This window comes from Grus americana, chromosome 21 (assembly GCF_028858705.1).
Source record: "Grus americana isolate bGruAme1 chromosome 21, bGruAme1.mat, whole genome shotgun sequence".
Classification (NCBI taxonomy): Eukaryota; Metazoa; Chordata; class Aves; order Gruiformes; family Gruidae; genus Grus; species Grus americana.
The window spans coordinates 9,264,436-9,292,082 of NC_072872.1; the positions used below are offsets into that span (position 1 = coordinate 9,264,436).

General features: G+C 46.0%; 1 protein-coding gene across 11 annotated transcripts in view; it reads left to right on the plus strand.

Moving 5' to 3' along the window:
• CAMTA1 (calmodulin binding transcription activator 1) overlaps window positions 1-27,647 on the plus strand; it is a 299,381-nt gene that overhangs the window by 232,114 nt on the left and 39,620 nt on the right. For 10 of the 11 annotated variants that reach the window (XR_008580122.1, XM_054849895.1, XM_054849894.1 and 7 more), the window contains 5 exons: window positions 3,874-4,027; window positions 14,421-14,561; window positions 16,896-18,751; window positions 22,019-22,145; window positions 22,930-23,064. Coding sequence is in view for 10 of the 11 variants with exons in the window: in XM_054849895.1 (XP_054705870.1) it covers window positions 3,874-4,027; window positions 14,421-14,561; window positions 16,896-18,751; window positions 22,019-22,145; window positions 22,930-23,064 (2,413 nt within the window). In the remaining variant the exon portion in view is untranslated. Of the gene's footprint in view, window positions 1-3,873; window positions 4,028-14,420; window positions 14,562-16,895; window positions 18,752-21,050; window positions 21,173-22,018; window positions 22,146-22,929; window positions 23,065-27,647 lie in introns of those variants that run through there. The other variant, XM_054849902.1, reaches the window with a different exon arrangement.

Here is a 27,647-nt window from a genome sequence, read left to right on the forward strand (position 1 = left end):
AAATGGCTTTTGATTTTTGCTTTTAAAAAAAAGAACAGAACCAAAAAAAAGCTTGCTTTGGGATGTGGACAGCAAGAAGGGGGGAGGCTTTTGTGATTATCTTTCTCTGCCTCAGAAGGGAGACTTCCCCTTGTGTGGAGGACTGACTTTGGGTAGTAAAAAGCAAGCAAAAGCAGCTGCTGAAATGAAAGAAAGGTTTCCCTTGCGGCCCTGCCGACTTGGAGCGCTGGTGGTACCTGTCATTCCTTCGTCTGAGCATTAATCAGCCCTTCACAGGCTGGCCGTGCTTTTCTTTGCTTTTCTGCCCTCCCTGCCTGCCAGAATTGGGGAGCTGTTTCAGCTTTGTGTTTCTGCTAATGTGAAAAATATAAACACGGAGTGGGCTGGTGGAATAAACAATAGCTGATTTACTTGGTTAATTTAAATAGCGTGTAGTGGGTAGCACAGGGAGGCTGCATTGCTGCTCCAGCAATCATGCTGGGAGGGAGGTCTGCAGCACCATTACAGGCTATTATTATTTTCTGGATAATGTATACATTTTCACTATTGCATAGTTTTTCTCCTTCATTTTTCATGGGAACTGCACTAGATTAATGGTTAAGCCATGGAAGAAACATAACGCCGTGCCAGTCTGATTTATTGACCACTTAGTGCTGATGAAGCTGCAAACAAGAGTCAGACAGATGTTGCAGCTGCATTTTTCTTTATCAAAGCTAACAGCTTTTTGTGGGTTGGTTTTTTGTTGTTGGGTTTTTTGTTTGGGGTTTTTTGTGTTTTTTTTTTTTTTAACCACTTCTTGCGCCGCCCCCTGCTTACCAGGGATACTGGAACAAATTTGTCCACCACCTGAAGGAGACTCTGCTGAGGAGGCGGATTAGATGGCTCTGGTGCAGCGTGTCGAGGAGACTTGCCCAGGTCAAGGGCAGATGGCAGCAACTTTGACTTGGATGCATGGGAAGCGTAGCAGCTCTGTAGAGGCTCTGGGCATTGAAATTATGGGCAGCTTTCAGACGGGCACGTTTCCAGAGTCGTCTGCAGCCCAGTCCGGGGCTCCCTGTAGGACCTCCCTGCTGCCCAAGGGAAGGGCTGCTGCCGTGGCGCGTCCGGTGTCCTGGCACACTTCCTGCATGGAAGTTACATTTCTCATTTTTCTCTTAGTCTTTCACGTCTCTCGTGTGCTACCGGTATGTCTCCATAAAGAAATAGTGATTCTTTGCTGATTTAGAGTTTTCTGAAACCTATTCTCTTACTTTGCATCAAAACATTTCAGTTTACGATGTAGATTGGCATTCATGAGACTTACCAATCTGAGGTCAACTTTTAGATGTAGACATAAGGAACAAATCTGTTGGTTTTCTGTTTAGTTTATCTGTAAAAAGGATGAAATCCAGTGCCAGTCCACTCGCTTCTGCTGCAATGAAGCCAGGAAGCCCTGTCGACCTGACTTGGCTGATGACCCACAGTCACTATCAGGCAGTGAAAAATACAGTTTATCCAAAATGAAGGAAGAAGCATCTGCAGAAGTGCCAAGTCGCCCAATGCTGCTGCAGCAGCGTGTCCTTGCTCTCTTCTTTGAAACCTCTCTGAGAGGAAGAGGTGTCTCTGCATGAAATCTCTGAAGCATGTTACTTTTTATTACTTCATCATCTAAATCACTAATTACATTACCTGATGGAGACTATTTGGGTGTATAGGTAATCATTTTTATTATCTGAATCTTTTCTGAATTACGTATGAGAACCATAATGTTTCAGACCTCCCCAGTCCTGAGCAGCACCATCCGCTCTTGTTGGAAACGGCTCGGCCACCCTGCTAATTCCCCAGGAGCCCCGGCTGTCCCCTCCATCGCCTTTGAAGGGTAAAACAGGAAGGCTGAAAGGAAAATACGGCTCCTTTTTGCGTGATGACCTGAGGGTTTGCATTGCGGTGTGGAAAGAGGATATGGTGTTTTAATGTGTCCTGCTCTGGCTGTCTCTCATCTGAGGCAGAAGATGTGAAGGTTTTGAACGTATGAAAATTGAACATAAAAGGTCCAATCGTTTGTCTCCAGGAGAATCTCAGGAATAAAAGAGCCAGTGGTTTTCTTTGCTTCAGCACTTTTCAAAACTGCTCCAAAATAAGTTGTTGGCAGTTCCTTACTAGATTTCCTTGCCTCTTCCCTGTGCAATGCAACTCTTTTTAACACAGGCTGCAAGAATTTCATACAATCTAGCAGAATCTTCACTAAAAATCCCCTACTTGCAGTTTTCATCAACGGGGCGGGGGGGGGAATGCAAGTTCCTGCTTGCACATCTTCCTAACTTGAGAGCTGCTCCTCCAGGCAGAGGGACACATCTGGTTACTGGAGCCCTGCTGAGTACCAGCCCGCAAGGGGATGCAGATGGAGGAAGGGCACGCTCTGCGGGGCTGCTTGTCACGCTGCTGTACGCGGTCACCACGTGAAGGGGTGGCCTTTCAGCTGCCAGCACCATCTTGGCAAGCCTTGAGGATCTGCGAGACGTGACCAGCTCCCCTCTCGTCTCAGGGACGTGCCAGATGCTCCCCACATGCAGGGTGCATGAGGGGGTGCACGGTCACCCCCGCACCCGGCAGTGGTGAGCAGTGTCCTGCTCCTGCCCCGGGCTGGCTCCAGGTGCAGCTGCCTGGCACACCATGCCTGGCCTCAGTGCTGTGTTTTGCCGGTCAGAAGTTACCTTCAGCTGGTCTTTCCTCAGTGCAGGCATCCACGTGCTGCTCCAGCCCTCCGCGGGTTTCATAAGCAAGTGCTCCCATTAGCACAACCTTTGCAAACGAATGATGGCTTGTGCTCACTCTCCCACTCGGAACAGGGCTCTAACAGCATTAATGAAACATTAGAGTTTTAATTACACCATTATCCTATTTATTTTTATAAATAATTCCAAAGCAGTCATTAAAGTTTGTGAACTTAGGAGTAAATGACTTAAGGGAAAGAAATCAGCTTCTCAATCTTGTTATTATCTATTGTACAATCTCCCTGGGATGCTGTTGGGAAACTAGCGGAATTGTTGCTGTTGTTAAGATGATTCATTTACTCGCAGGGTGGTAACACACTGCTCAGCTCCCCGCTTGAAGCGCCCGTGTCAGTGGGACGGCGCTGCAGTGCGTCAAAGCGGCGTTGCATCCCCTCTCTCAGCCCCTGTGAGAAGGTGCACGGGGAGAGAGGGGAGCATTGAACAGCCCTCGGGAGCAAGCACCTTGCGGTTGTTCTGCAGCCGTTCTGCAACGGACACAGCCTCTTCCAGTCCTGACTTCTGTAGCTCGCTGCTTTTGTTGTAAAGCTGCAAGATCTTCAAAAGACAAGAAAATTCAAGCTTGTCTGAAAAGAGCCTGTCCTTGGGGCACTCTAATACTGTTTGTGAGCCTCCCTTGCTCTTCCCTCTCTCTGCTGCCATGCAGAAAGCATGGCTGTTGCCTACATGCTCAGGTGAATTTCAGTATATTTGAATAGCCTGATGTGGACCAGAACTGATGAAAACATTGGATCAAACAGACCGCAGGTCCCTTAAACCAAAGTAAATGGCCTGATGTGTGTTGCAACTGGTGTTCGTGGGACTCTTGCAAGTATTCAGTGTTGTACAGGCTGGCAGAAAGAATCACCCTGACCACACAAGGGGAGCAGGAGAGTTGCAAGCAAAGGGCACTCGGGGCGGGGGGGAAACTCCGTGCAAACTGTTGTGCCTCACCTTTTGCTGCCTCTTTTAAAGAACAGCTTCGATCTCAGGGAAATCTGGTGCATACTGGGATCTCATTATGATGCTTTCTGACATAGTTTTGATTAGGAAGGTAAATGCAGAGAGCCCTTAGCAGGGGGAGAGGCCCAAAGACATAACTTTCACTCTGCTCTTCCCGCAGAACCCAGACATCGTGTTGGTGCACTACCTGAACGTCCCTGCCATCGAGGACTGTGGGAAACCGTGTGGGCCCATCTTGTGCTCAATAAACACAGACAAGAAGGAATGGGCAAAGTGGACAAAGGAGGAACTCATCGGACAGCTCAAACCGATGTGTGAGTATCTGGAGGCAGGCGCTTTTGCCCTTTTGCTTTACGAAGGGTTAATTTAGAGTATGATGTCTCTCACTGCCACCAACCTTCCCTGCAAAGGAGTCATTTGTCACTGTCAAACTAAACTTGCATCTGCATGCACTTTCCTTCTTCCTGATATTCAGTGCTTCTAGGATGCATAGTATGAGAACTGCCCAGACCGTCCCCGAAAAGGTCCTATCCCAAAAAAGGTCCTCTCTGTGCACTGGGGGGAAAAAATTGTACCTACGGTCTTGCGTTTTCAAGCGCCGTGTATAGGCACCTCCTCGGTCGCAGAGAGCTGTTGCAGTATTGACAGGTAGGTTTCCCCCAAGGGCACTCCATGTTGGTGTGGTTCAGTGTCAGATCGGAATGGGTTGCTCTTGTTTACAGGTGGGCTCCGTGGAGCTGAGCGTTTCAGGGTGGGTATTGCTTACCACCTTCTAAACTTTGCAGCCTAAAGAGAAGGCTGCTTTGGTGTGCAGAGAGATCGGGAAGTTTGCTCTGCAAACAGGCAGCTCTGGAGTTCTCTGCATTTGCCCCGGAGTCTGTTTTCTTTCACATCACAGTTACGTTGTATGTCTTTCTCTGGAGAACACATCCCAATGTGCACACAAACACCTTTTTGCAATGATAGAAAGTTTAGGTGTAATGTGGGTCTGTAAGCAAGAGAAAATTAACTGCAGGAGCCACAATACCAAATCTAGGTGCTTGCATCTGAGTCAACAAATACCAGGTCTGCTTTTCTCCCTCACCCCTGCCTCCGGTCGGATGCTGGTGTCGTGCCCGGCTTTCCATAATTAGAGGTCACAGCCGCGGAGTGCGTTCTGATGTGTCTCAGCCATCAGCGAAAGATCAGCCTCATGCTGACTGCAGCGTTAGTAATCTAAGTTTGCACTGCTCCTTTGTTGCATCCCGAGCTCTGCAGGCCCACGTATTCCTTTTCCACGCAAAGTTGGAGGGCAGAAGACAAGCAGAAGAGAAGGAAGTGACACATTTGCTAAAGAGAATATTGCCCCTGGGACTGATAACCTTAGACTGAAATCCAAGATGTTGAAGGTGTAGCTGAGACTGGACAAGTACTTTAACATTAAACAGGAGAAGAAGTGGCAGCCTGTTAAAAAATCTGCAGTGCATCAAGAAAATTATGTGAAAACTACAACAAACTCGCTGTAAATTTAATAACACTTGGCTCTTTTATGTCTCAGGAGGGAAGAGTGAAATTCTGCACAATTATTCAGAGTATATATGCGTGTACACGTCTCTCTTTATGGGTACATATCCTGGGAAACGCATCCTTGGAAATGTAGCTAAAATAAAAGCTTTAGATTCTGATCAGACCTAGAAAACAAAGAGGACATGGATAACCGTGTTCAGGGAACACAGAGGGGCACTGCTCGCCAAGAAGCCATCAGATTTGGTTCCAGTATTGGGTGTGCCATGAAATTCTGGAGCCAAGCACATTAGTTTCATCACATTTTTGCATTAATCACATTCTTTCACAGACTTCACAGTTTGATTGCCCGATGTTTCCAAATTTCTCTGCCCTAAAGCGGATTTGTCAATGACAAAGCATTGTGTGTGGTGTCACTGGTGAAGTGGCAGTCTCACCCTTTTACCAGTTCCGTGTTGCAGGCCATCGAGTTTTATTCCTTTGGACTTGGAAGCTGTATGAGGTTTTTGTTGATTCTTTTGTGTTCCTGGTTGCCATTTTTCATAAGAATTTCGTGTTTAAGACAAGTTAGTGGTGATACAGCCAGGGAGTGCGTGGAGGTCCAAGGGCAAGTGCTGTACCTGCAGGAAGGTTTTTGCATCCTGTTTCAGACCACTGCTGTCATTCAGAATTAGGAGGAGAAGCTGATACTAGTTCTGCCTTTGGGGAAAATGCCTCTTCCTGGTCAGAGACTAGTGACAGCGTCCAGTTCTTGACTTGCTGAGAACAAGTGCTGTTCGTTCAAGTCCTACTCAGCCAGGACTGGAGTCGGGTATTAAAGCTTTTGACCTCTGACAGGTATTAAAGCTTTTATATCAGAATCTAGGATAGCAGAGAGTCAGTGGTGTGGCATCCAAAGGCTGGGAGCATGTTCTCTTGGCGGTATATGCCTGGTGAACTAAAAGTGATGTGGCAGATGGTTGGCAGGGAGAGAGGCATTGGTCTGAGAGTCCGAGCCAGACAAATACATCAAACTGTTTTTCCTGAAATGTAGAGACCCTGACTGGGATGACCAGGGAGTTTGCTCACATTTCTTGCATCCATAATTCACTCAGCTCCCTCTTCCTTCCCTGCTGCATCGTCCCAAAGTCAGTCCAGGCTTCAGCAAGTGTTCAGCAGGCATCCGGGAGGGACACGGGCTCTGGGTGCCAGACTGCGTCACCTCCTCAGTGTGCTGAGGTCCAGGCTGCTGTGGGCTGGCTCCTCCTGTCCTGGTCTTGAAGGAGACATCTGCAAACCCAGAGCTTCTCTACTGGCTTCAGAGATGGTCTTTCCTAATGCTGTGGCCGTGCTTGCGCTGGTGGTTATGGATGAAAAAAATACCTTTTTGGGGTGGCCATACAGCTCTGAGAGCTTTATAGAAACACAGGTAACTTGTTCTAACGTAGCTGGTCTGTGAACTAATTAAGAGACTAAAATTAACCCATCTAAACATCCATGAAAGGTAAATACTCACTGCAGATGCTCTGAGGATTTGGGGTTTTTTTCAAAATCTTCAACTGAGTTGACACTGTAAATTAATTAATCAGCCTGACTTCAGTTGTCGTGGCTTTGGACTTTTGGTTTTGTTCTGATATATTTGTCACCTGCCTTCATGGTGGGACATGCATGACCTCCTGATTGTCCATCTGGACACTGTCACTGGCTTGTCAGACCTCAGTTTGGCAGTCCTTGAGGCTGAAGCAGACAAGCCTGGAAGGGCCAGATACACTATTTGTGACCTCCAGCAGAATGGTTCCTGTCTCCTTCCAGGCAAGGAGATGAAGCACCTTGTCTTAGAGGTGTAAGTGTGGTCAGGGAGGGCTCTCAAGCTTCCACTGAAACATCCTACTGCTGATGGCGGACCTGTAATAATCTGACTGTTGGCAGCGTCCCGACTGGTTGCTGAATCAAAAGGGTTGTTGTGTGTTGCTTCTGTATGAATGCAACCTTTTGGGACATTTGCGCAAAATGAATAGCGATAATAGATGAAAATTCTGTGGGAATGTTGTCTGAGACACCTGTAAGTCATTTCAGGATGCCTGGTATGAAGAATGGGCCTCAATTTGGCATTGCTTTCAATCCCCCCCCCCCCTTGTGCCCCGTTGTACTCTTGCTTTGAGATTTCTCTGCACAGATTAGCAGATGTCCTTAGAGGCATCTGGTGGTGAAAGCAAAATGCAGTGGCAGAATCCAGCACAGCAGAATTCTGTATATAAACTCCATATGATCAGCAAATTGTGGGCCAGCTCATGTTGGGGGTTTCTCCAAATCATCCCCTTTTGGCTTTCTCATCCCTCAGCTGGCAAAGTGTGAGTTACAAGCTCACAGCTGGTGCTATGTTGCAATCCTTGTTTCAGGTCCACTATAATTAAGAGCTATCTTTCTTTCAGGGGGAGGGGAAACCTTTTTCATTCCTCTGCTGCATGGAAACTGATTGCTCCTGCTTGTGCCACCTGCATGCAGCCACAGCTGGGGAAACTGGAGGTTTCACATGGCACCCCTCAGACTTAATACCTGTGGGCATAGGCAGCTCTTGCCTCTCCCTGGAGTGACCAGTTCTCTGTGAAAATGAAATTATCTGGGGCTCTTGGAGGTGACCTGCAACTGCATCCCTGTGTCGTCACAACTGGAGAGGGCATTAAACGTTTGTAGCCCAGAATGAAGTTGAAATAACAGTAATTGGCATTAATGCGGTTTGGAGAATTGAGTTGTTGGGTATTTTCATCTTGACTTAAATTTCTATTCAATTTCAGCAGTTGTGTTTAAGGGGTTTTTTAATCTTAAAAGATCAGTTGTAGAAAAATGCTATGTGGGACCATTTTTACCATTCCCCAACCGGTTTGTCAGAGCTACAAAGTGACCTTCAATGGAAACTGAAGCTTGCCACCTTAGTTCCATCCGACCTCCACATGAAAAGTACCTTGGATTCTTTAAAAGAGTTTGGGTCAGTGTTGCTGGAATAGTACTTACATGTTACTGTAATTGGTTGTGTTTTGGTTTTTTTTGTTTATTAAAAAGAGAATGCAATAGTAGGTGCTAGATAGGTTCTCATATCCCCTGGCCACTTAGACTTTTGGGTACCTCCCACTCGCATCAGCTGCATAGCCAGTATCAGCCACCTTTCTCATCTTCTCACCCAGGCGCATCTCTTGTCCCTGTAGTTACTGCAGGTGCAGTGCTCTAAACATCGGTGACGTGCTAGAATTGCACCTTTCCCCTCCCTCTTAGATCTGTGGTGGCCGTTATATCCCCAGAGGTGCTTGTTCAAATGCCTGTATGGGCTGCTCCTTTGGAAACATGGTTTCCCTTGCGGCTCAGTCTTACCTACTGTAGAAAGTTCTACTTTGCCGAAAGAACAGAATTAGCAACTGTTTTTCACCTGGTGCTCTGGGCAGTCTTTCAGCTGCATTTGGAGATACCACAGTGAAATAGTCCTGCTAGCTGAAATTGAGTGTTGACAGTAATCCAGTGTCAACCGGACTGCTAAGCAGTAATGAAAATTAATTTGGGGGAAGCTAAACCAAATAGTTTCCTGTCCCCCTGAAAGTTGGATCTTAAACCAGATGCAGCAATTACATGGGCACACCAGCCTTTATTTTCCATTCTTTCCTAGTATTTTCTCTCCCCTCTCAACATTCAGCTGTAGTAATTGTCAGACTCGGTGCTAGAGCATCTACTCAGGTGGCGGTCCCCTTTTCCTGGCAGCTCTACCAAGATGTTAAATAATAATAATAATTGTCCATGTGGTTAGGGTGGCTTCTGACCACCCAACGAGGCCTGTGGTGAAGCCATAGAGACCAGGCCAGGGTCATGCCACCGGCAGAGCTGGAACCCAACAGAAGAGCTGGAAGAGCCGGATTTTCTCATCCACGGTGCTTATGAAGAATTTTTCCCCAAAGTCACCAAGATTTTTGCGCAAAAAAAAAAAAAAAAAAACAAAAAACAAAAAAAACCCCACAACCCAAAAACTTTTTAAAACACAAAAATGTAAAAAAATTTAAAAAATAAAAAAAAGGAGGCAGGCCTGGCCGGCGCCCCGCGGGTGCCCGGGGCGGGCAGCGGGATTTGCTCCCCCGGGTCCCGGGACGCCGCCGCCGCCCGTTCCTTATCCGCTGGCGCCACCTGGCGGCGCGGGGCGGCCACCGGCCGGGTCCCGATCCCGAACCCGGCAGGGCCGTGATGCCCTTGAGGAGCGGGCGGCGGAGGGAGCTCGCCGCTGATGGAAGCGGAGTTTCGGCAGCAGTGGCGGGCTGGACGAGTAGTCACGGCTGTGCCCGCGTCCCCCGCGGCGTGGGACCGTTGGTCTGTGGAGCTTCTGGTACCACCTACGCTGAAATGCGGTCGGGGATGAGCACCTTCGCTCTCTAATTACGCTCCATGCAGTTCTAGAATTCTATAGCGGGGCTGCCTAGCAAAGCAGATCAGAAATGACAAGTCTTGTGGAAGGGAGCAGCCCAGCGATAGCAGCTTCGTCCTGATGAACATTGTCAAAGGCAAGAGCTAGCACAATCTGCTTTTTATTATAGGTGAGTACCACATAGGTGGCCTGGGAGAACGGTTTGAGAGAGTTAGCTTAAGCACTGCTCTTTCATGTGTGAGCAGCCTTGAACTTCAGGTGCCCGTAAGTAAAAATTCCTTTAGCTGTAAATAAAAGACGCAGAAGTCTTGCTCTAAGCAGCTTCAGAAGAGTTGGGTCCCAATGGTCCCCTCTGAGGGCAACTGAACCACAAGTACTTCCCACTTGCTATTAAGCATCCTGTTGCATCTGAGCAAAGCTTTAAGGAAAGGTCTAATTTTGGAAGAAAGACTTCTCTTTAAAGAATGGCTGAGAGTGAAACATCTGTATAAGCCCTTACAAAGATGTTAAAATTTGTGAAGCATCATGAAGAAACAGTAAATGCACGTGGTGATCTTCCCTGCCTGCATCCCTAGCAGCAAGACTCAGGAAATCTTTCCTTCATAACCAATAATGAGTGGAAGTGCAGGGCTGGAAAATCAAAGCTGAATTGTGTGTGGGCATCCAGATGAGAAATGATAAATCTAATGGAAATCTCCTCCAGCTGAACTGAGAAATCAGAGCAAGGCCTTTACTTCTGTCAACACCAACACGGTGAAAATTGAAGGGACAAGGCTGCCTTTTTCAATTGACCATTGCCATGGAAACAGCCTCCTGGTGTCAACAGTTGGTGGAGTGGGATGCAGGAAGCAAGGCGGGCTTTCATTCCCATCAGCAGGATGGTGGGCCAAAGGACCTGCTCCTGCTATGGTCAATGCTTGTAGGATTTTTTTTTTAAAGCATTTTGTGTTGATCAGGAGCAGCTGAGGGCAGGACTCTCACACAAGGGCTGTCTGAGATGCATCAAGAGGGAGAGGCAAACAGAAACATGACCTTGATTATTCCAAACACTCTAGCTTTGTCAGTCTATCCAACTTCTCCATTTCATGTGGGAGATGTAATCTTTGTTGCGTAAAATGGATGAAGTGGCAAAGAGGAATGTTGAAGAGCACTCAGGGTGAAATTACCAGATTTAAATGTGGGAAGGTATTTTAAGGACAAGTTTTACTTAGGGTGGGGGAAACCATAGAGAGGGAACTGGTCAGAGGTTTAGTCATTGGTGGTGGTCGGTCTAGAATGGAGGTGAGACAGTAAGGTAGGCTTGAGGTGATGAGGAAGAGGAAGAAAACTGCAAGACTGGAGGACTGCAGACCTGGTAATCATGGAGGACTGAGTACTTGTGGCAGCAGAAGAAGGCAGAAATAGCCAGGCAGGTGTAAGAAACATGGACAATCCTGTTTTTCTGCACGCAAGTTTCCATTGGCTTCTGAGCTGCCTTTTTGCTGGTAATCTAGATCACTCTTCATTCCTTTGCTCATGATGGTCAAACAAAGTCCTGACAGCACTAATGAATGAGGAGCTGCTGGGCCAACATTGGAAGGTCATTTTTATTGTCTTTTCATCAAAACAGAAGAAAGGTGTGAGCCCATGCTCACAAAAAGAGGTTGGAGGCATTTGTGCTAGAAGCAGCATTAGCACTCTGAATTGTGGACCTTCCTCCAGCCTCGCTTCTCTTCAAGCACCCAGTGAAATACCAGTCATTCTCCCTGGCTCCACTGCCTCAGTGCTACAGGCACTGTGCAGACTGTGCGTGGCAAGGAATATGTTGCTGCTATAATGCAGCTGCTTTTAGACCCATTTGTGGTATCACTGGAAAGTCTTGGAGCAGTTCACAGCTTTCATCCTAAATTATAAGGAAATGTAGGAGGAGTCTGAACAGAAGTCCAGATTATAATACTTTCCAGAATTTCTGTTAAGCTTCAATCTTTTTTTTGTCTTCTTACATTATGGCTGTATCTAATCAGATGTAGTTTGACTTTTTGAACCACTAAGAAACAGGAACAGTGCGTGTGTATGCTTTTTATTAACCTTCCTTTCACAGTGCACTTTCTTCCCTATAGAAGTCTCCTTTCCTGCTGATTCATTATGTGTCAGGAAGCCAAGCGTGACATGTTAAAAGCCATCTTGATAGTATTTGGTATTCAGTACTAACAACTCACCAGCTCACAGGAGTTGTTTTTTTTTTTTTGAAAGGGGGAGGGAGAAAATCTGCATATTGGATGTGCCAAGATAGTGGATAATTTGCATTAAGCATCCATACATTTGTTTTTTGCAATCTGTCACCCTTCACTGGCTTTTTATTTTATAACCTTCATAACATACGGGGAGCAGAAGCACTAAAAGAGTCACACCCTGTGGACAGAGGCTGAAGCCAGAGCCCTTTAGGATCAGCTGGAGCAAGGCTAGAGAAGGACCTTTCCTCAGCAGCAATAGATCCACGATAGGACTTTGGTATTCTGGGAGGACCTGAAAATAATAGGCGTAGTACTGTAAGTATCCAACCATAAAGCTGTCCATTATTTCTTAGCTTCCAGCTCACAGCTTGATTCAGACTTCAGAGCCATCATTGTGAATACACAAACCATGAGACACAATTCACTTCCCAGACTTGTCCCCTGCAATATGCTGCTCATCACTGGATGTAGCAGCAGTAGGGAGCAAACTCGGGCATCCTGCTGGAAAATAGACTTTCTCTACATAGCAACATGTATGTGAGCTCACTTCTTTGGTAGAGCATTTCTGAAGTAACTGGAAATAATTTAATGCAAAGTTTCTCAGTAATAATTACAGTTCAGTAACTTTATATAGTATAGCCAAAAGTATTCCAAATACATTATTGCATTTTAATCTCACTGTCAATGTATTTTTTTGCAAAACTGCTATTTGAACATCAGTTGTTAGGCATAACATCACATGTGACAGAATAACGTACCTAGAATAATAAAACAAATGTGAGTGGAGGTATCAAAGCCGCAAGAATATATAAACTTTAACTTAGACATAATAACAGATACTGAGTGTTAAGAGGAAATTCAAAATTGTGAACATACTAGAAAGCAAAATCTGTTGGGCACAATAACAATAAATGTGGTTGTCAAGCAAGCAGAGGGGGACTCATTACTAAACTAACTGCAGCACTTTAAATAGTGATATGAGGAAGAATACTTGTAAACCTTATTTACAATATTTCTGCAAGTTATCCAGCTCAGCCGATAAAAATATGAATTCTGTAATATAAAACTAGACCAAGATGAGATGCTCTTACGCAAAGTAACATCAGTGGGTGATGAGGCAACACAGCAACAGGTGATAAAGCAAGCAATAAAACTGCTTCACAGAGCAGATCCAGGAACTCTGTTCCACTGCCTGCTTATGGCGTACCAAACAAGCAGCATCGAAGAGGAGAATAGGAGATTGGTGTGATATCCTGCCTCTTTGGCAACAGTCATTAGCTGTCATAGACGCACCCTCATTTGCTTCTGATCTTCCTGCGTGAAGCAGCTTACAGCTTGTTGCTCCAGAGTCTGCAGATACTTCTGGCTGGATAGCGATTATCAGCTCGATGTGCTGTTGCCAGCATTTCATGACCTCGCATCAAGGACCTTCACCACACAGGGATCTCTGTATTTAGAAGTTAATCCTACAAAGTTGAAGTCTGTGGGACTTCTAACTTTGATTTGGTGTATTCTGGTTAAGGATTTTAGAATACAATGTGCAAGGAACCTGCTTTGCTAGAGTATGACAAAGATGCTCCTGAAAAGAAGCAGCTCTTCAGGCCTGAGCTGCCAGGCATGGGGACGTCTTGGAACTAATGCGGCCGCCAGCCAGCACTTTCTAAAGTCTGCAAGTGAGCTCTAGTGAACACAAAGGATAAATAAATAATACGCAGATATAAATTGCTTAGAGACACTAAAGGAGACAGAAGATGCGTTGAGTCAGTTATTACGGAGAAAATATTTCATAAATGCTATTTCCATTGTAAGTCAGGTTGAGATTATTGCTTTTACGTGAAATTCTGCATCTAAAAAATTCTGAGAAGGAACATTTATTCAAATAATTTCTGTGCACGCAGTTTAGCATTCTTATTTAAATAGCCAACAGGCCAAGAGTGTCCCCAAGAACTTCATTTTGCAACATGTTCTGCAATGTCACCCTCCTGTCCATTTTCCCAAATTACTAAAAATGTTGTTCAAGTCTGAGGATTAACTCACACAGTATCTATTAGTGACACCCAAAAAATGAATCAGTCTTCACTGCTGCCAGCCAGGATCTGACAACGGAGACCTGCCGAAAGGTTTGTATTTGCTGTTAAACTGCTGCTGGTTTTATTATAAAACTAACCAATTTGGGTTTTGTATCAGACAGAAAAAGATTGTAAAATGCTCCTTGGAATTGTACTGTTTTACTTCAGTGAAACACAAGTATTTTGTTGCTTTCAGGTTTTTAATGAAGGTTACATGCACTTATTCAGGTAGTCCTTACAAATTTTCTGCTTAGAGAGCCACCGGTAACAGCAAACTGGAAGAGAGAAAGATATTCTTCTGAGGGGTTTTTTTTCCCCCCCCCTCTGTATGTACCTAATCCAGGAATTGTATTTGGAAGCCTATGGATATCAGGGAGCAGAGAATAGTAAAACAATAACCATTACTGTTGTTTTTTATAGGTCTCCTTCAGTTCTGACAAAAAGCAGCAGAAATAAGTTTCTGCTGTTCTTCTGGAGTGGCTTTTGATGGTTTCTGGCGTGTGTTTAAAGCTTCTGACAGGAAGTTTTACTGTTCTTTTTGCAGTTCATGGCATTAAGTGGACATGCAGCAATGGAAACAGCAGTTCAGGGTTCTCGGTGGAACAGCTCGTGCAGCAGATCCTGGACAGTCACCAGACCAAACCACAGCCTCGGACACACAACTGTCTCTGCACTGGTACCTTGGGTGAGTACCTTGGGAGGGCACAAAATGATTGCAGCTTGATCCAGACTCGGAGTAGGGTTTGTAGTACTGAAGTACTAAAAATGCTCTATCATGAAACGTTGAGACACAGTGAACTCGGAGGTGACAGAAGTCTTGAGCATAAAAAGATGCGGCTGGAACTTATGTAAAAAATGTCAACACTTTGTAATGATAAGTGCTCTCTGTACATGACCTGCTCAGAAAGGCATATTCTCTTCTACGTGGTCAAATTTTGTTGCCAAAGCCTCAAAATTTGATGTTCTTCCCACTTCATCCTCTGAACTCCTTACCCTGCAGCCCACTTTGCTGAAGAAAATGGGCTCTGGTGATTAATTACAAGGTATCACTGGGATATGACAGGTTTTATTTAGGTATCATGAAAATACAGGAGACTTCTTTCCCGTTAAAGAAGATGACTTTGTTTTGAGTGAGACCACGACAGCAAGAAACAGCAGCCTTAGTAGTAGCATTTTAGAAAGAGAGTGGGAAGTGGAGTGATTCACTTGTGCAACTCATCTGCTTTATAGCCACCCCTTCCTAGTACTTTGGTCAAGTAAAATATATGACACATTAATTAGTCTTTAGCAAGATTTATAAAGAAAAGCTGTCAGTGCTTCAAAGGGTTTGTTTTTCTTCTTTTTTTTTGGGGGGGGCAGTTGCATTATACAATCAAGATTTAAGTAAGAATGATGACCTCTGAGTCATACCTGAGTTTTGATTAAAATTCAACCCTTAAGGCTTAGTATTTGATCCAGGCTTGCAGATCTGAACATGAATCCTTTTATTCTTCCCTTTGATGTTTTGTCTTGTGCTAAAAGTCTGCTGCATGCTTTTTAACGTAACAGTATCGCTTTGTTTTGTAACGGCTTGCACATTGACACCTACATTCCCAATTCCTTACTCTCATCTGCGAAGACAGCAGCGTGAAAGCCTCTCCCTTGTTCTTGTTCATCCCTATACCTAAGAGAATAGAGAGATTTAATACTGCGTTTAGTCTCAAAAGCACTGTCCTGAACTACTTTAGGTGACCTGATTCAAATCTTGAGCACATAATACAGAAGTTCCCCTTCAAGGGCAAGGAACAAAAGATTTAGCAAATTGCAGCAGCTACACGGACGCTTTACGTTACCCAGAAGATGGCATTTATAATTGTAGCCATTAGCTATAAGGAGGAGGTTTCTTTCCCCCTTTAGTCATTATACAGTACCATAATTAATGTTCTTACCTCATTCTAGGGGAGAATGAATCAATTAGGGAAGAAAACATCAAAAATTCATGGGCTGTTGTTCTTTAAGCAACAAAAGCAGTCCCTGCACCAGAGTTTGTGGCTAAGGTGCCTTTGCAGACAGAATTGTTTATTTCATCCTACCTGATTTCCAGGCTCCCAGGAACTTGGGGGATGTTCATCTTCTGTTGGGCCAGTAAAGGTGCCAGCTGGCTGAACTCCGTGGAGGGTTGTCTTCTGGTGACCTTTGCTTGAGTGTTCTTCAGCCGCTCCGATACTAATCGTGCGCTCCATGTGTGACCTCTCACAGTACAAAATGTTTATTTGTAAGCATATGAACGGCTTAGAACAAGAGACGCGCATCACCGTCCTTATGGGAGGGAGAGCTTTCTTTGTGCTGGCTAATGTACTATTTCTTTAATAATTTGATTGGCAGCTGTAATAGATGCAATGATGACAAGAAGATAAGGGTTGCAATCCAGGCGGCAGGGCGATGCTAGGGACAGGAGCATGATGTGGCATCTGTCACCTCCAGATTACCAGTCAGCATCCGACCCGCAAGAGCGGTTGTCAAACCACCCAAAATCAGCCAGCGAGAAGAGCCACGCATCTGTGTCACAGGGGGCTGAGGTCTTGTCCGTGGTGCAGATGAAGCAGGGCCTGCGAGGCAGAAACCCTCTGCTGACAGCAGCAGCCCTTGCTTTGCAGGCTTTGCGCTAAGATGAGGCACGTTTAAGTAACTCTGAAATTTGTCATAAATGCCAGTTCCTCTCCTCCTAATGTGTTGTCTGATGGGGCAGGGAGGAAAGGGGTAGGTGCAGTGTGGGGTGAGGGGAAGGGTGCACACGTGCCTGTTTTGAGGTTGCTGTCATGGCACACAATGGGTCTATGTATTAGACAGAAAGGGAGCTGTAAATGTGGCACTGGCAAGAAATTACTTTTATTTCCAAGGTCTCTTGTGCTCTCTTATATGTGTGCTCACACTTGCACATGCGTAAGCACAGCTTTCCTTTGCTACAGCCATAAGATACGCAACTAGCATTGTCTTAATTTTGTGTTTATTGAATGGCAAATGTTGTTTTCTGGCACAGGGGCAGGAAGCAGCGTGCATCACAAGTGTAACAGTGCCAAACATCGCATCATATCACCAAAGGTCGAACCAAGGACAGGTGGGTACAGCGCTCATTCAGAGGTACAAAATAACGATGTCTCTGAAGGCAAGAACGAGCACAGTCACGGCAAGGCCTCCAGCCGAGAGAAGAGGAATGGCAAAGTGGCGAAACCAGTGTTGCTCCATCAAAACAGCACTGAGGTTTCTTCCACCAACCAGGTGGAGGTCCCCGACACGACCCAGAATTCTCCTGTGTCCATCAGCAGTGGATTAAATAGCGATCCGGATATGGCGGATAGCCCGGCTGTCACTGGCGTATCCAGTATGGCTGTAGCATCAGTTATGGGAAGCCTGTCACAAAGTGCCACCGTATTTATGTCAGAAGTCACCAGTGAAGCTGTGTATACCATGTCACCCACCTCCGGCCCAAATCAACACCTTCTGTCCTCAGATGCAGCTGCACAAGGACTAGTACTTGCGGTGAGTTCAGACGGACACAAGTTTGCTTTTCCAACGACTGGCAGTTCAGAGAGCTTGTCGATGCTACCCAGCACTGTCTCCGAGGAACTTGTGCTCTCCACAACTTTAGATGGAAATAGAAAAATTCCAGAAACCACCATGAATTTTGACCCAGACTGTTTTCTTAACAATCCCAAGCAAGGGCAGACTTATGGTGGGGGAGGTATGAAAAGTGACAGCATCAGTACCAACATAAGGCAGTCACCCACAACAGAACGTAGTTTCAACTTCAACACAACCCTCACAAAAGAAATTAAAACTGAGGACACATCTTTTGAACAACAGATGTCCAAAGAAGCATTTTCCTCCACTTCTGCATCTAACACTCTCACCCTCACTACTGGTTCAGGTTTGCTTCCATCTGGAGGAGGTTTGAGCCCAAGTACCACCCTGGAGCAGATGGACTTCAGTGCCATTGACTCCAACAAGGATTATTCTTCCAGCTTCAATCAGACCGTCCAGAGCCCTCATGTTCATCAGACCCCTTCCCCCAGCTTCTTTCTGCAGGATGCCAGCAAGCCTCTTCCCCTTGAGCAAAACACTCACAGCAATTTGAATGACACAAGTGGCTCATTTGTGAACACATTAGGAATCCCCAGTGTGAAAACAGAGTCCTCTTCCCAAACCACTTCCAACTGTAATGGCACAGTGGAAACCAGAATAGAGTCCACCTCTTCTCTCCAGCTCATGCAGTTCCAAGCAAACTTCCAGGCTATGAATGCAGAAGCTGAAGTTCCCATGGAGACCTCCCAGCAGGCAGAAGGGAATGAAAACCTACTTAAATCAGGGGATCTTCAAGCCTGCAGCACAGAACACTACTTGCAGCCTGAGGCCAATGGGGGTATCAGGAATGGGAACAATCTCCCTATTCTCCAAGGAAACATGGTACAAGGACTCTATCCTGTGGCCCATCCCAACTTAAATAACTCCTCCAACATGGAGCTTAACTTGGACCACTTTGACATCTCCTTCAGCAACCAGTTTTCTGATCTAATTAACGATTTCATATCGGTAGAAGGTGGGAGCAATGCTCTCTATGGACACCAGCTGGTGTCAGGTGACAGTGCCGGACTGTCTCAGCCTGAAGACAGTAACAGAGCAACCTACAACCAGGCTGAAATGTGCATTCCTTGCTGCAGTCCTCAGCAAGCCAACATGCAGCTCAGCAGCACAGAGACCGGAGCCAGCACGATGGCATACATGCATGTGGCTGAGGTGGTCTCAGCAGCTGCGGCACAAGGCACTTTGGGGTTGCTACAGCAGAGTGGGCGCTTGTTCATGGTGACAGATTATTCACCAGAATGGTCTTATCCTGAGGTAAGTCTAGGGCTTTTACTCATTAACATTTACTGCTCTATCTTTCATTGCTTTGTTAATAAGGGCTCCCAAGAACTGTTTTGTTAAAGCTTTGACAAGGCTTTTAAAATATTTCTCTTAGAAGTCAGAGCATCCAAGGCCATTTGCATGTCTGAGTGTACTTTTAATTAAGCACTTCATTACCCTGACAGGGCACTTTCTTCACTTAGGAAGCATCTGAACAGAAATGTTTTGTTTCATTGAAAAGCAGAGTATTTCCCACCTGAGGGCTTCACAGTGCTACCTAGGCACATTAGAGCAATAGAGTTTGCAAACCGGAGCTGATCCTTAAGTCTGGCTCTGATGTTCTCAGTGGAGTAATTCCTGACCTGCATTGCCTTAACGAGTTCAGCATTTACCTCCATCCCACAGACTATCCAAAATCAGTCATGTGCACCACAAGTTAAAAACATCAGCAGCACAGACTTTTCTGATGTGAAGGAGTGCTGGAGGAAAGAGGCTGTTTTGAGCCAGTAATGGAGAGGCAGGTTGTTTTGAATAAAAAAAAAAAAAAAAACCTGTCCTTTGTGCTTTTGTAAGCCCAGCCTTGGAGCGCTGTTGTATCCGTTACCTTACGGAAGTGTATAATAACTGCTCAGGAAAAGATCTCTTGTTCCCATTGACTGGTGCTATCTGATTATCAGTTCTGCGATGCCACCCCCATCTGACAGCACTGGATGGGGAGTTTGCTAGTGGGCAAGGCAGCAGAAATATACAATAAGCAGCAGATGAGGTGGCTTAACTTTCAGCTGAATGATCCAGTGACAACTCCAGGCCCGCAGTGTTACAGGAGCGGGTGATGAGTTGGTATTCAGTGGCTCTAAGAGTTCACATACTCTGCAATATGGGACTTGGCGTGAAAACAGGGGTGTTCACTCTGCGGAAGGAAAGAAACTGAGGTTGCCAGCATGCAGGGCTGGCCAATGGGCACTGATGAAAAGCCTCCTTTGGGAGTTTCTGTCCTCCATTTAGTTGCTCTCGCTCCAGATGAGTGCATCGGGGCCAGTGAGGTGGTGGTGCAGGCTCAGGCATGGTAGGCAGCTGAAGGCATCCCGCCACTCCTTTCAGCCTCACCTGCTGTTTGCATGGTCTGCAGCTGCAGGGAAATCTGGCACTGTCTGGGGCAGGAGATGCCCAGGGGCATCACCTCTGCCAGCTGCCAAATCCAGAGTCCTTTCTAAGAGACAAGGTGATCGCTGATCATTGGCCACTCACCACCAGCTGGAGTTTACTTTCTCTCAGTCTTGGTGGAAAACTGGGTCTGAATGCCAGTCTGCTGCTTCTCTGGAGTGTAACACAAGCTGAAGTGTCAGCACTGTGGTGGTCACTACTAGTGTTATCTGACTGTTTAACGTGGAACAATAATACAATGATGGTCTGTCACCAGCTGAACCCAGTTAGGCTTCATTTGCAAGAAGCACAGTATTTTGGGGGCATTTGGCTGGGCTGGGCTACAGATGCTGCTTCTGCCATGCCTGTTGTCTGGACAGTCAGTCTGGCTCTTTCTTGCTTGCGTAGAAGGTCCCAAAAATCAACAAAACAACAGCAAACCTCCAGCCTTTCTAGTGCAAATCTTTCTTTTTTGCTGCTACTATGGAAACCTTTTTTTTGTTATCCATTGCTACAGTAATGAGTTGTTCAACTCCTGCTGGCAGAGCTTGTTTTATATCTGTTTTATACAGACTACAAGGCTTAATCCATCTGTCATCCATCACCAGAACATTTTTCAAAAGCAACACAGGTCCAGGATTGCTCTCTGGTTGTGTGGATTCATACATGGGGCCTCAGGTTTTGATTTGCAAGCAGCTCAGGGCAATACCCGAGCTATTCATTTTCTTGACTTGCTGAACGATAGTTGGTGCTCAGGTTGTGAACTCATCAGGGAGGATCAGACAAGCCAGCAGGAGAAGCGCGCTCGTCTCCCAACGAACGCCGATGCGCGGGACTCTTGGGCCCAGCCCTGCCGGCTTGGCGCTGGGGTGCCCTTGGCCTCCCGGGGCGGAACCGCTGTCACCCGGCAGACGTTTGCAAGCGTTCCCCGCGGCGGGGAGCTGCGGCCCGGCTCTGGCAGAGCTGCGAGGCCGCCGGCCGCGGTGGGTGCGCCTACCGAGAGCGGGCAGGCCGCGCTCCCGCCGGCGGCCGCCCGAGGGCAGCACGGCCGCAGGAAAGGGGCGGGGAGGGGCGGGGACGGAGGCCTCCCGCAGCACCGGCCGGGGCGCCCCGCTGCTGGCGGAGGACAATGCAGCGGCGGCGGTGCCCGGCGGGGAGGAGGCCCCTCTCCCGGCCGCTGTCAGCTGCCGAGGCCTGGTGCCGCTGCGGTGGCCCCGGGTGCCCATGCTCCTGGCTGGGAGAAGATGCCGGGACCCGGCATGGATGCAGCTGGTGCGTTCCCACGCCAGCAGGAGAGGGAAGCGCTGAAGACTTCCCGTGGGTCACTCTGGTCCTCAGCACATGCGGTTGGCAGAGCCGGGGTAGGGGAGGGAAGGGGAAAAGTCTGGGACGGGCTTAGCCCAGGGTGCCAGAGCTGTGGTCAAAGGACCTCTCTGCAAACACAGCCCCATTCCGCGTCACCCCACTGTCCTCACGCTTCCTTATTTAACCCAAGTTCCCAGAAAAGCACAAGCTGTGTGATTGCTGGTTTTAGCTGAGATCTTTTTATATCACGATCTGTCAGATTCACGGTCCGGCCTCTCCCGTGCTTCCAGTTGTGACTTTGGAGGCAATGTGCTGCCTTTTGTGTCCTATCCGTATCAGCAGCCTTCCGTCTGTATCAGCAGGGTCAGGGCGGTGATGGCGAAGGTGCAGCGTGCTTGCCGTGATTGGCTTGTGGCACTTTTCAGTGGCAAGGAGACAAGCCTGGAGCCTGAGGAGGCGATGGTGGGCACGAGGTGGGGATGGAGCACCCAGAAGTTACAAAAGAAAGGCAGGCGGTCTGCAGCGAGGGTCGCACTGGCAAAGCACAGGACTTGAGTGTACGGGCAGGAGTGGGGAATAGAGCAAGCATGAAGGGAAACAAAGATGCCCTACTATGGAATACTATTTGCATTTCTCCCACAGTGGTGGGAGACCGGGCCACTGGTGTTGACTGGTGCCAAGGATCTGTGTTAGCTTGGCACTTCTGTTAGCCCTCATGATGCTGTTTGCCATTCAGCCATTTCAGTGCATGGTCCTCTCTGGGGATGGTCTCTTCTGTAATGCTTTTTTTTTTCCCCCCTCTTTTCTTCACAGGGAGGAGTAAAAGTCCTAATTACTGGTCCATGGCAGGAAGCCAGCAATAATTACAGCTGTCTGTTTGATCAGATCTCAGTGCCTGCATCTTTAATTCAGCCAGGGGTACTGCGCTGCTACTGCCCAGGTAAGGAACTCTCTCCTAGAGCTGGTGGTTTCAGAGCAAGTTCTTAGCCTAATAGTGTCATGTATGTATGTCTTCACTAAATTCATGGACCCATTGTGAAAGGTAGTGCATAAACATCGAGAAGCTTTTCCTTTTTCTTTGACCTATTTATTGTGAGAACAGCAATTTAGGATCTTGATACATCACAACAGATCACAACAAATATTATTTAGAAGCTCTGAATTAGCTTTAAAATAATTTGAAATAATTTATAATACTTCTAAACATTTCTTTAGTTTTGAAATAGCAGATTAAAGAGCAACTGTTATTCAGGGGTGCACTCACTGCTCTGCTGACTCTTAATTTGTCTATATTCTGGACTTTGTCCTTGGTACTTACAGGATGAGAACACCTCCAACCTCTCTGCAGAGATTTTCAGTAGCGCTAGCCCTCAGTGTATGATTTTAAGTGTACGCAGAATAACTTAGCTTCATTGTTAGGCCCCAGCTTCCCACCAGAAATGCAGTGAGGCTGGTTAATCTTTAGGAATGCATGTGATTCTGCCTCCTGCCAAAGCAATCCATTAGATGACTCTTAAGCTTACAACCTTCATGTTTGAAAATACAGATTGGCATTTTGGACTCTTCAGTTGTCTACTCAGAAAAATATTGTCAAACGCCCCCTCTCCTCTCATGGCATCTGCTCTCAGCCTGACGCTTAGCACATGGGGAGATCAACAGGATAATGCCTCGCCATGCATTTCTGCAGGGAGGTCTCTGTTTTACCACATGCTCTTTCCTTTTAGCTCATGACACTGGGCTTGTGACTTTGCAAGTTGCCTTCAACAATCAGATCATCTCCAATTCTGTGGTGTTTGAATACAAAGCCAGAGCTCTGCCAACCCTGCCTTCCTCCCAGCATGACTGGCTGTCCTTGGATGGTAAGAAGCATGCGATATTCTTTAACAAAGCTCATTGAATGGTGGGACTGTGAATGAAAGGAGCAGCTCCTGGTGTGGGGGAGGGATGTAGAGGGATGAGTTTGTGCCATGGGGAAGGTCTGTTGCACAATTAATCAAAGACCTCTTGCTGAAATTTCTTATTAGTTCTCGATGTGAACAAAATATGACTCCATTTGATGGGAAGGAGACAAAGGGGTGTTTTTCTCGTCTGAATAGAAAGCTGATTGTTTCCCCAAAATAGGGACTACCCAGTCCCTAGCAGGAGAGGCTCATCTACCCTGCAGTTCTCTTCCCTGAGGACTCTGAAACCTGAGCTTGTCTAGAAAAATGTGTATTTACATAACCAGAAAGTGGGAAGATGGTGAGGCAATTTAAGGAATGAGGAGACTTTACAGTTAGCCACTGCCATGATGTCTACATCCTACGTCGTTATCTAGGAGTTACCAAATGGGGCAGATACAGATTCTGTCAAATGCCTGAGAGTCTCAGTGCCAGAGCAGTCCGTGCTGACAGCAAGCCAGGCATGCTCTGCCACATAACAGTTGCAATCAGCCTTTTTAGACTCCTAAGAGCATCCCTTGTGCCTTGCAGGGATGAGACGGACACCCTAATAGCGTTAGCTCTTAGCTAAGCAGTTGGCAGAAGAATCCATGATTGATCAGAACAGATCTCTGGTACCTAAATGTTGCGCCAAGGGATGGGAACACAGGCTCTGGATTTATATGGCAACTCTGTGTGCAAGTTTTAGGTTGAGGTTTACCTGGTAACCCTATGCCTGCAAAATGCATTTTATGAAGGGGCAAGATGAGGAGGATAGCAGGGGAACCTGGAAGCCTGAAACGTTCATTTCTCTTCCTGAGCGTGATTGCTAGAGAGGTGCAGCTTCCAATTCAGACCAAGGAAATGCAGGGAAAGAGCTGGTTTGTATGACGCTCTGGGAAAGGACCGGTAATACTGCTTTTATCTTTCTTTGTTAGAGTCAGCTGCTGAAGCACTGCATTTTGTGCAATCTTAGCAAAGTCCCAACACTCCTGCTTGGTGACCCATTTGCTAAGTGTCTGTTTTCTCTGCTGAATACAGGAGACAAATATAGTAAGGTCAGATCCTTGGTCTTCAGAGATTTCATAGACAAGAAACTAATATTAATGTTACAAAACACTACAGAAAAGTCACAGGAGTATTTGTTTGCACAGGGCCATACTGAAGGCAAGAGAAAAAATGAGCTAATATACTGATGCAGTTTGTTCCTCAGTCAATTAACATCATTCTATTTTGTCTGTCAGCTGCAAACACGATAACTGTAATACAACACATGCTTTGGGAAATCTGCTGTGCGTATTACTTTTGATACCAGTTTAATGCCTTTAAAATATGGTTATCGTTACAAAGATTTGAATTGTATGTTACTCTGTTGTTATTTTATATCTTTGATGAACGTGGCAAATACTTAGAACTGTTTAACTGGAGAAATACTGAACAGTTTCAAGGTCTATTCAGGCCAGCTACTTGTCAGTGTAGGCAGGTAGTATTTGAAAGGCTGTTGGTAGGCACTCTCGTTCTGTCTGGGAAGCCCTGACAGGTAAAGCTTTGTTCATTAAAGCATTCATTAGAAACTTTCTCCATCCCATTAGCAGCTGTGAGCCTAGGGACTAATACCATGGGTCAAATCCGAGCACCCTGACACTGCTGATTAGAGCATCTGTAGTTCATCTGTAAAATGTGAGTGCAGGGGGAGGTGAGGAGGAGCCATTTTTGGCTGGTTTCTGGCAGAGCCGGGTGTGTATGCGTGCAGAGTCTGAGCTGATGCTTTTGGAGACAGTTGGGGGGAGAAATAATAAGAAAACAGAATTTTCTTCAAAGTAGCATCTAGTATGATTTCAGTGGCACAAGAGAGACATTTCAAGGAAGTTGGGGTGGCGCTGTTTGTAAACACAAGCGGAACGGAGACAGATCACTGTGGTTATTGCAGGAGTAGAGAGAGGTTTGTGACTTGGCTGTAAAGGCCTACTTGCAAACAGAAATGGAAGTAGCTCTTAAAGAGAAAGTGCACATAGTCTTATGTTCAGCATCAAAATTGAGTTTGCTTGACTTCTGAGCATTGGAAGAGTCTGCAGGTGCTTTTCATCTGCTACTAAGGCTGCACATTGCATGTGAATTACAGCGGATGTGGATGTGATGGAGATTGATATTCAGCTGTTATCTCTTCAGTGTGGCATGCAAAGTGGATAGGTTTTAAAACCCTTGGTTGACAATTCCCTCAGTGCTGGTGAATTCAGAGGAGCTGCAGAAGGTGGCTGTGAGTGCTGTCTCTGGTGTTCTTGCAGTTTGGCAGCTCCTGGTTAGCAGGCAAGCTCTCAATTAGAGATTGTTATGATGTGGTAATGGTGGAAGGGAGGGGGACTGCAGCAGTGAACAAACTAGGGCATTGCTAACAGGGAGGAGAAAAAAAAAAAAGTAAAAGGACCGCTGCATTGCAGAGGCCCTTCAGGGAAAAAGACTGAATAATTTTACTAACCATGACTTATCAGAAGCCTCTGCCTTGATGCACAGTGCTCCAAAGGGAGGAAATTACACTCTTATTTAAAGGACCAGCAACATCTTCCTGTTTATTCTTAGAGAACAATGTTAGCTTAGCTAGCTAAGGTATAAGGTAATGTGAGTTGATTCTATCAATAGAATAAATATACAAATCCCTGTCTTCTCTGTTTACTTTAATTGCCCTGCTTTCAATCCTTGCCCTACTGCCTGTTATGTAGTCTTGAGGGAAGGATTTTGAGGAATATTTGTAGTCCCAAAATATTGACTAGAATTTTAAAATTCTTTTTCATTAACTCAATGGAACATTTTGAGTTCCTTTGCACCGTGCTGTTAAAACACAGTTAATGATTCCAGCTAGTATCACCACTGCCAGAGAGGCAGGAGTAACAGTCAACCATACCCCATACGCAGCATAGTAAAAGGATAAGCAATTTGCATCTTACATAAGTTCAGATAAACAATCGTCTTCCACAAAGCTCTTTAAAGACAAAGGCATCCTATATGTGAACTGTGTATTTTCAGTTACATTAGGACAAAAATTAATCTTTGTTCAGTTCTGCAGATACCTGAAAACCTTTAGCCTCTGTTTCTTTCTTAAGTATGCAAGTCTTTAGCTGCCTGACCATGCCCAGCTCACAGCATAGTGGCTTCAATTTCTCTGCAAGCTCCTCTTGAGAATTTAGTGTCCAGTTATGGGATTTGCATAGTTGTTGTATGCATAATAGGCTGTGCTACACAGGCTGTAGTGCAGCACCAGACATGAAAGGGCAGACAGTAGTAGCTCAATCGTGAAAGGATATATGGTGTAAACAAAACCAATAAATAAAATACATACATACATAAAATTACCACTCTCAGGTACGGATGGCTCCCAGTTAATGCTAAGATAGTAGGCACACTTGGAATCACACCTGTAGACGTTTCCAGATTTCAACAAAGATGGGCTAGCAAAGAAGCATCTGAAACCAAGCATGCAAAGCCGGAGTTCCACAGTGACCAGCAGGAAAAAGTGAGCACAAACTTTTTTACGGGCTGAGCAGCTCTTGGTGCAGGCTCAGAGCGGAATCGCTGCTCGCTGGGGGACATTGCTGTACCTCCTATCACAGAGGAATGCCATAAGATCCATGCAGCGTCCCTGTGCAGTGTTGCAGTGGGATCTGCTTCCACCTGGCTACTGCACTAGCAGAGAGCAGCAGTGGTATAATGTATTGTGCTTCTTTCTCATAAGCACTTTTATAGCAACTTTTGGTCTAAGTTATTTTAAAGGCAGGTGATTCTTATGATTATTTAGGGAACATTTAACCAGTGCCTGCAGGACTCAGGGTCTGGGGGAGATATGATGAACAAGAGGGTGGTTTGAGTTAAACCATGGGTATTGTGTTTCCCAGAGAAAAACATTTCATTAAAAAATTCCCCAGTTTATAGTAATGGCTACTCTTGGAAGTAGTGAGCTTGGGGCAAGGATAAAATCCCACCTTTTTGAGCCCAGAGCAAGTATTGGCCATTGGGATCAGGGAGCAGTACTGCAAACAACTGCCAAGTGTTGTGAGACTATATCCCTCCGTGCCTCCTGTTTATAGGACTGAATCAAGCCAAGTGCCGGAATGTTCAGAGAAGGAGTTTTTAAGGGGCAGCCCGTTGGGTGGCCATCCTCTGAAGGGCTTCTTCCTTTTTCAGTGGCTATGCTGCACTATAAAGGATAGCGCACCCTTTTCCAAACTATACGCAGCCACCCTTGTTTTATTCTGAGTTTTCCTTATTTTACCCCACAAATGAGTTAGATCTTTTACAAGTAGACAGTGGACGGATGCCAGCTGCTGATAATCTTGCATTTTTTTTCTAGTTAATTAATTCTTCTCATAAAGCAAGCATTCCCATGTGATCCCAATCTCCTCTGAAAAACTTTGCAGCCTCTTCTTTTTTTCTGTATAAAATTGACAGTTTTCAGAAGCCATCGTGAGCTTCTGTAGCCATTTGACCACAATTTTCATTCACTGTCTGTAGAGAGGTTCTCTTAAGTAAGA